Below are 8,986 nucleotides of genomic sequence, written 5' to 3'. Positions count from 1 at the left end.
GGATTAGTGCAGCGCACAGTATGTGGGTCTACAGCTGAAGACACATGCTGAACAGCGTTGTCTTCTTGTTTTAGTGTCACAGGAGAGTGTTTTCCAGAGAGACCTCAGTGTTTGAGGAGTGCCCTCAGTTAGGATCCTGTGTTGACTTCCCACAGTGGTCTGCTGGAAGCTGGTTTGGCTGTAAGGCAGTGCTTTAGAGCTTACCTGCTGCTGTTACCGCTTTCTGTAAGAGGCTAAATTGAAAGACTGAATGGGGCTGCAACTTAAGACCTTGTGAGGAAATACACTGGAGCCCTGCAGCTTGCTTTATTTTTTGTTGGTTATTTTTCTGTATCAATGATTTTAGTATATGGTGCTTGTGTTCGGAGAGATGTCCTTAAAGACATCTAGTTGTGGAACAACACATCGGTAGTGGAAGGTTTTGTCTCTTATTCACATGTGAATGGTGCAGAGAAGTCCAGCTTCCTTATTAGGGCTAGTCAGTCACTTCATCAGGTACACAATAACTGTCTTCTGGGAGCGATATAAGGGGTAAGAGATTAACCCCAGACTGCATTACAAATAAGTTTAATGAAGTACCATTGCTGAATACAGAAGGTCATGGCAATGAGGAAAACGGTCTGTTATGACTGAACCTGTACATGTGAACAACCTGCAAAGCAAAGAGCGTGCTGGGAGTTATGAACTGAGGAGGTAAAGGTACTGTCAGTCCTTGGTTCAACTGTTTGCTGGACTGTAACTGGAGATAAAAATATGCTTTTCTCTTGTAGTTATGCTTGGTGTGTATAGCTGTTTGTGTAGCTGTTAAGTGCCCACAGAAAACTTGATTCTTTAACACATCTGTTGTGGTTTAACCCCAACCAGGCAGCTAGAACCATGCAGCTGCTTGAGCAGTTCTCTCCCTTTACCCCAGAAGGGCAGGGAGAAGAGGGAGAAAAGGAAGGGAAAGGAAAGGGGACACCCCCCACCCCCTCCTTAGTTAGAAGACTAACTTCTTTGCCCGCACCTGGATACCTATTGGCATGATGGTTCTGAGCCAGCAAGTGGCATCTTAATCTACAGCAGGAGTGAGAGGAGGGGAAGGCTCAGCAGGTATATTTGTTCATGTCACTAGCTGGTGGCTTCCTCAATGTAGCTGATGAATTAGAGCAGTTGTAGGTTGCTGGACTTTGTGTGTTGGGGGGTTGTTTGTTTAAATTTGGCTTTGCCCCTGTAGTATCTCAGATCAACCTTTTGGTCCAACTGCTTTTGATGCTGTTATGGCCATCTACTTGGTTTTAGCAAGATCTGTTCTTCAGTGTTCTGGCTACTAATGTTCTACCTGGCTGCCAAAATATCTTCCTATGGATACAGAGCTCGTAGGATGCATAGGCTTTTCATGTTTGGAGGCTGAATTTAAGTAGTACCCCTCTCTTTCTGAAAATATTTCTCTGGTTGGAACTATGAATCAAAACATTTTGCTCTTTTGGGATGTAAGAACCTGTCAAAATCCATGTGCAGCTGCTAGGGTTATTCTTTGGGCTACAGAGCCAAATCAACCAGAAAAGTCTCCTGCTGCATCTTTGCCAGGTCCTCTGGCTAGTTTAAGTGGTTCACACTTTTGCCTGGTGCATAACATACTGCTTTGACAGCCTTCTGCAGAGAGCTGCTGTTGTTCTACGCTTCTAGTGAGATGGTCCCAGAAAACACAGTCTAAACACTGTGTGTTCCTCTACTCTAGAGGGAGTTTGCTTTGCTCATGCTTCTGTGTTCTGGGACTTCCACCAGAGAGGAAGCGTGTGCTACAAAGAGATGTGGTTGCAGAAATCCTTTCAAGCAAACTGTGTCTGTTGAAATCAGTTCGTTCTTCTAAATCAATTAGGAAGGCAAGGCAGCTCACCTGTATCAGAGAAGCCATGACCCTCCAGGGCAGAAGAGACTATGCTCATTTTTGGAGAATGTCAACTTACCATTCTTATGGCCCTTAAGCTAGGGGAGAGTTAGTTTCCTGCTTTGAACCCTCTATTGATGTCAGCAGAAGATTTATAAAAGTGCCTGATTAGATTACCCTCACTGTAGTAATAAACAACATTAATAAGTGGTTTTCAGGTGTCTTACATAGCACTTGGCTTTTAGTAGAGAAACTGCTACCTATTGGATCTATGGCTAGTTCTCCCCCCCCCCCCGAATTTTCTCTCCTTCAGTATTTCGTTATTTAATGTGTTACTAAATAAGCAATGAAATAAAGATTGCCTACACTAAAAATGGTGTGTTTAGAGGATCCTGCTCCACTAAGATTAAATGTTAATGGGAAATACTGCTCTTACTAATTCTAGCTTTCTGCAGAGTGGAGTGCCCAACCTTATTCTATTTCATGTTTTTTTGGTCAAAGTCTATCCCGGTAATTCCTTTGTTAACTGTGTGTTCTCTCTCTATTCTTCTGCCTAGCTTTCTGCAGAGGGCGTGTTGTGAGGGTGCCCAAAGGTCCTCTTATTCGGGTCGTGGGCACGGAGGTGATGATCCCTTGCAGCGTTAGCGACTACGATGGACCCAGTGAACAGAACTTTGACTGGGAGTTCTCCCGGGAGACTGACTTTGTGCGGATAGTGAGTACCTGGGATTCTACATTCACCTCTGAGGAGTACCAAAAACGCGTGGGCCACGGGGATATCAAACTGAGACGGAGCAGCAACGATGCTGTGGAACTTGTGATTAGAAACATCCAGCCAACTGACCAAGGGAGATACAAATGCTCCACACCCAGCACTGATGCCACTGTTCAGGGAAATTACGATGCAGAGGTCCAAGTGAAAGGTATTTCTGAAGAGAGATGTGCTCTAAATTTGTTTTTAATATTGATGTACCCTTAAGAATGTTGAATTTCTGTTGCTTATGAGCATTGTGATATTTTTTTTTTCTTTTCTTCACTGTGTTCCTGTTTAATTCTCCTAAAGCCAAAATTGCAAACTGGGACATATGATAGCAAAGGGAAGTGAGGTGAAGAAGTGAAGAGAGGCTGTTTACTATAAACACCAATTTCGTTTTTTCTATCTAGTAAATACATAAATAAATATGGGAAAACTAAGCAGTGGGTTTTCTGAAGATGTCTGCAAATATTTAATGTCCCTAAACTTCCAAGCAGACAGGCTAAATTCAGGTAAAAAACACAACCTGTCTTCTCTCTCTTATTTATAGTGTCATTTAGGGATCTTTCTATATGAAGGAGGTAATCTTCCTTTTCCCCGTTAGCATAGTCATACCCTAGCTTTGCTCTTGCATTTAAGATTCTTCAGTAGTAACTTGGGAGACTATTTTTTTCCAGTGTCTTATCTTTTAATCCCATGAAAATCAAGATGGTTCTGGATGGGAATAGGCAGAATGATGACGTTTGGATGAGAAACTAAAGTGACTGGAAGTATGAATGAATTTGAATGCTTGTCTTGGCTTGTTTAAAGCAGAGTACTTCCTTCAGTAGATTTTTCAGCTGAATTTCCTTGTTCCTGGAATATATTTTTGTGTGGAAGAAGGAATTATTGGCCAGGTGTTGCTCTGTGGTAGTTTCACTGCCTCATATCTGAACAGGTCTGTGTGGGTGTTCTCTTCTTGCTTCCATTTTATGATGCTTGTGTTTTTTGGTCTTTTTTTTTTTTTAATAGTGATTTCAGATGGCTTATCAGTGGGTGGTTCAAAAGCACGTTCCTCAATGTCTCTCAGGCTGTCTGAGGGTGACTCCTTCAAGTTGCGTTGCTCAGCAATTACCACCTCACCGGAGCACACTCACCTGCATGTGACTTGGCAGATCAAAAGTGGATCGACTTGGAGGGACATCCTATCTTTGACTCATGAGGGCAAATTCCAGCCGGGTCCTGCCTATGAAGAGCGCTACCGTAATGGAGATATCCGCTTGGACACAGGAGCGAATGACACATATCGGTTATCTGTATCCCAGGCCTCGTCAGTGGATGGGGGTACCTACAGGTGCCTTGTGAGCGAGTGGGTGAGAGGGGCAGATAGCTCATGGCAGAAGATTCAGGAGAAGAGCGTGGAGATAGCAAATGTGGCAATCCAACGGACTGGTGAGTGTTGCTGATGGGCTGGGGTCACAGCTCATAGCTACAGGAGTGGTGTGTCCAGACTGTGATACTTTGAAAGCTGAAGTTGGGTAAGCTGAGCTAAATGAGAATACGTTCCAGAAGGACCTAGAGTGCTATTTGGATAGCTGGACTGTTTACATCTGAGTCAACAGAAAATGCTTGGCATATTTTTTCTTGCTTTTATTTTGGGGGAATGGGAATAATAGCATAGAAAGACTGACTGACTTCTTAGATGCCTAGACCTAGATTTTATTGCATCCTTAATTCACTTCAGATTGCTTCTGGTTTTTATATTCCTTAAATAAATGTTGTATTTAACCCTTGAGCACCTGAAACCTTCCCTTTGTTGTCTTATTAACATAGGGTTGTCCCATAGCGCTGAACAGCTGCACTTTCACTGTAAAAAGTGGCTTGTGATTCAGTGACAGATGTGAAGCTTTTCTGTATGTTGTTTATTAAAATAGCACAGAAAGATCAAGAGAAAGGAGGAAGGCAGTGATTATTTAACAGGACAAATTATCCAGTGGTTTTTATCACTGACACTGGATCACTGCTCTGATTGCTCCATTGTGTTGACAGAGGTCTAGGACAGTAATGGTTCTGTTGAACACATCATTGCATGCCTGACTAAGGAGACAAAAAATACATGTAGGGCTATGCTGAGGATATCCAGATATCCCTGCCCATATAGATTTCAGGAGATGTGCTAAGCACTTAATTGCATTAGCATTACCACTGTTAGTTGGAGGAGCAAAAGCGGGGAGAGACACACACACACACACATGCATCTTGTTACTCAATAGGTGGAAAAACAGGCAATGGTGGTCCCTCAGAAATCTGAAAATAAGATGATATTTTAGAAGTGTTCAGACAGTAAGGATATGTTTTTATTTTTGTAATCCTTTAATCACTATAGGGAGAACTCAGAACTGCTGTCTTTTTTGGCAAGCTCATGTGGATGTAGTTTTAGTATCTTGGTGGTACTTAGCCTGTGAAATTTGACAGGATACATCTGCCCCCTTTTTCAGGGTGTCTGTTGCACAGTAAAGCTCGCAGGTGCTCTCTGCTGAGGCAGGGCTTGTTTAATTAAGAGCTGTAATTTCTGTTTTGTTGCACTTTTGGAGAGTTTGGTTTAAGTAGGTGAGGTTTAATCTGTGCAGAAAACAGGGTGAGGATGGCCAGGACCAGTAGTACTACAGTTTTTTTAATGGGTTTTGGATATGCAATTTTGTTTGTGGGATTTTTGTTTAGGGTTTTTGTTCCTTCATTTTTTAGCTCAGTCGTTGGCAGCACTGGCATTTTTTCAGGGGCATGAAGGTTTTTTTTAAAGTTATGCTAAATGGGATGGGTGATTCTCCAGCAAAATATTGTGGAAACTTTTACCCACACATCCTGTAGTAGGACTTGAAGAGCATCTTGTGCTGATACCTGAAACCTCTGCACTTGCATGCTAAAATGAACTTGAGTTGTAAACAGTATGCCTGGTTGCTGTGCTTCCCTAATTCTCACCTGCTGTAAATGATGGGGTTAAATTTGTAAAATTAAAAAACAAACCCCAAAATTTGAATTAATGTATCTAATGAAAAAAGTTATGCACAGGTTACTTGTGTAACTGTGTGTGGCTTTCTTCTGTTGCTGTTCTTTGATCTACTTGCCCATCAATTTCATCTCCTAGAATAATGACATCTTTGGGCCCGGCTTTGTTATCATATGTCTTTTTTTTTTTTTTTAAATAGTGCCTTGCACAACAAGTATGTAACCCTAAGTGAGGCCTTCAGACATGTTTGTAACCAAAAAAGGAGCATTGAGGATATATACATTTGGGTAAACTCTCTCAGAAGTCTCTCTGTATGCATATACCACCAGATTCTGAATGCCTGTCCCTATTTCATGAAGACAGAAGTGTTCCTTGGAGAAATGCTGCTCTTGACCTCGCAGATGAGTCTTATTTTGTATTCTGGTATTAGTTTGTTAAATCAACTAGGCTTTCTTACTGATTTCAATCCCATGATAAGACAGTGAGGGAAGTTCCAATAAGATACTCGTCAGATTTGCTTTACCACTCGGGTGCACTCTGTTCAGTTTGACTGCTCTGTGCTATCAGGTGGTGAGATGAGTATTGCTTGGTTTTATTGGCAGTAGTTGTGGCTGCTTAGTTTGGCTCTGGCCTTTATATGTTGTCTCTCATTCCTGATAATAATCCTAGAAGGCTTTCACAGATGGGTGCCTATTATGTAGTAGAACATGGTTTGACACAGAAGTCACTGATCTGCACCAGAGACGTAGCTGCCTGTTTAAGGTGGGAGTCTGTATTCATGTTCTTGGTCATAGATCTGCTGAGAACAGCTGGTGCTCAAGCAGCCTGGTCTACTGGCCTCATTTGAAACTTTAAGAGCAGGTGCATTACATGCTGTGGGAATGGTGCTGCAGCGAGATCCTAATCTTTAGGCAATGTAGAATGAGGGAATGAGCAAGTGAAGACATATGATGGCCAAGTAACTTGGTGAATGATTTGCACTGAGGTTTACAAACAACGCACACAGCACCCTTTGTTCACCTCTCACTAGTAACTAAGGCCAGCTTTGCTACTCTTGGTCTTGACACTTTTGTCCCATGGCTTTCTTCTAAGAAAGCTGTGGCCAGCCTGGTAACCTACAGAATGCAGAAGGTCCTGTTTGAATGCTGGCTGTGACTACACGTGGTATGTATATTAAAAATATTCACTGGCCAGTGGAGGAGTTTGTTAAATGTGTTTAAGTGGCAATTGGCATTGCTTTAAAGTCCTCAGTGTGTGTTGGTCAGAGCAGTAAGTGGAGGGATCGGCAGTATAAGGAGTTATTGCTGCCTTCTGTTTGCTTTCATTTCATGTTTCTGCAGCACACCTGATGTTAGTCAGGACTCCAACATGTGGCCGTGGCTGATTCTCATCTAGATTGGCTCTGTTAGAGGAGCTCAAAACCATATCAGCAGAAACCAAGTTGAGTTTTAATGTAGTTCCTAGTGATTTCAGTGGACGCTTTATCTTCTGAGAGATAGTGCCAAAACACTTTTACCCTCCTGTGAGAATGGAAAATCCTGTACGCATTTTCCTGCGGTGTGAAGGTGACGTGCGGTCTGTGATTGGGACAAAGCCTTCATGGAGCAGTTGCCATTGAGTTATAAAAATCCTGTTCTCCCTCCCTTCCTCCCCGTGTCCTGGTCACACCTCCCTTGCTTGACTGATAATGTGTACTTCCCTTGTAATAGATCATGCAGCTGAATAGCCAACAGGTATTTGAAGGTAGGGCTGCCGAGCTACTTCAGAGAATGTAAGAAAATGTGAAGTCCTGGATAAATTACAGTGAAGTTCGTTTTTTGGGTTTTTTTTTTTAATTTTTTTTTTTTTTAATTTTTGTCTCTTCATTTCTAAGCTCTAGATGTGGTCATCTCAACAAGCAATGTGTCTGTGACTGAAAGAGACTCCCTGGAACTTACATGCAACATCACAACAGACAGAAGTGGTATTTTCCAAGCAGAGTTGATGTGGTATTTTTCTGCGTCACCTGATGATACCTTGTCAGATGCTCAGGTTCTGCTGAGCATGGACCGTGATTCTGTTGTCAGTGATTCAACTCTCATCAGTCTGAGCCATGTAGACAGGAACTCCTATCGCCTCTTGGTGCGTGATGTGGAAGACTCTGGCTACTACTTCTGCCAAGCAGCTGTCTGGGTACCACTGCACAATGGGAGCTGGCATAAGGTGGTGGAGAGGATATCTGCACCAGTCAGTGTGGTGGTGACAGCATTAGGTGAGTGACTCTACTTTCACAATTCATGGGTAATGTACCTCGGTCCCATCAGAAAAGGGAGAGGACCTTGTAGAATCTCTTCTGTGCGAGTTTCTCTCTCGTTTGCATCTATCATCTATATGCAGAGTATCTCTCTCTCACATATATAAAAATACTGATCTAGGGATCTGTTACCACATGTCCCACCCATGCACTCCACTTTCTGCTGTCATTGAACAGTCTGCAATTGGGAAATAGAACTCAAAAGCCTGCCTTGTTTTCCAGGGGCTGAAGCTGCTTCTATTGTCATGTTGTCCCTTTTCACCTCCCTCGTACCGTTAGCAGAGCTCTGACCCAGCAACAGGCCTTCTCTCTGAACACTGATATTAGATGCTTCCCCTGATTTTTGAGTCATATACCATAATAATTATTTATAGTGGAGACTTCATAATGCACACTAATAGCTTTCAAAGTTGTTGGGCTATTGTATTGGTTTTTTTAATCGCTAGAGAGACACCATATCCTACTGATGGATTTAGAATGAAACATGACTTCACTGCTTTATTCTCCTCCCTCAACACACAAGTCCATTTTACAAGACCATGTCACATAGCTGTTGAGTAGTGTGACTGAGTGAGAGAGAGCTAGCTTGTGGCTAACAATGCTAGCAGTGTTGATTAGCACAGTCGCCACTAAAGTAGTTTTTCCTGCAGTATTTAACACCCCACTCAGTGTGGTGCAGTTTTAATCATTCAGTCCTAGACATAAGTAGATTTTTAGCCTTTTGGACAAGCAAAGGATTTTTTTTGTGCACTTGAAGTTATGGGTTCCATATGGTACTCCTGCATTTCTGCAGCAAGCTCTTTTAATTCATCAGTGGGAGGAAAAAAATGCAGAAACTTGGTGATCTCTTTATTCTCCCCTTCCTTTATCTCCCAGTTGTTCTTGGTGGTTTTTCCTTCTTACAACTCTAATACCATCAATGTCCACATTATTTTGCAAGGGGCTGGTTGGAGGCAGCTGTGTTTAACAGTTGTTCATTTAAAACTTGTTGACTGAATGAGGAACAGAAGCTGTAGGTAAGAGATTCAACAGGCTTATCTGATCTACCTGGCCTACAAGAGCAGGCTGACAGTATCTTTCCCT

General features: G+C 42.4%; 1 protein-coding gene across 1 annotated transcript in view; it reads left to right on the top strand.

Moving 5' to 3' along the window:
* Positions 1–2,423: 2,423 nt before the first annotated feature.
* PTGFRN (prostaglandin F2 receptor inhibitor) overlaps positions 2,424–8,986 on the top strand; it is a gene marked incomplete at its 5' end in the record, with an annotated part of 43,566 nt that continues 37,003 nt past the window's right edge. The window contains 3 exons of the mRNA XM_009890087.1: positions 2,424–2,793; positions 3,636–4,055; positions 7,484–7,861. Of these exons, the coding sequence (XP_009888389.1) occupies positions 2,424–2,793; positions 3,636–4,055; positions 7,484–7,861 (1,168 nt within the window). The remainder of the gene's footprint in view (positions 2,794–3,635; positions 4,056–7,483; positions 7,862–8,986) is intronic.

Source organism: Charadrius vociferus, unplaced genomic scaffold, assembly GCF_000708025.1.
Source record: "Charadrius vociferus isolate BGI_N301 unplaced genomic scaffold, ASM70802v2 scaffold287, whole genome shotgun sequence".
In the NCBI taxonomy this organism is placed as follows: domain Eukaryota; kingdom Metazoa; phylum Chordata; class Aves; order Charadriiformes; family Charadriidae; genus Charadrius; species Charadrius vociferus.
Note: the sequence above shows the minus strand (reverse complement) of the source record. Positions and strands in the feature narration are given on the sequence as shown.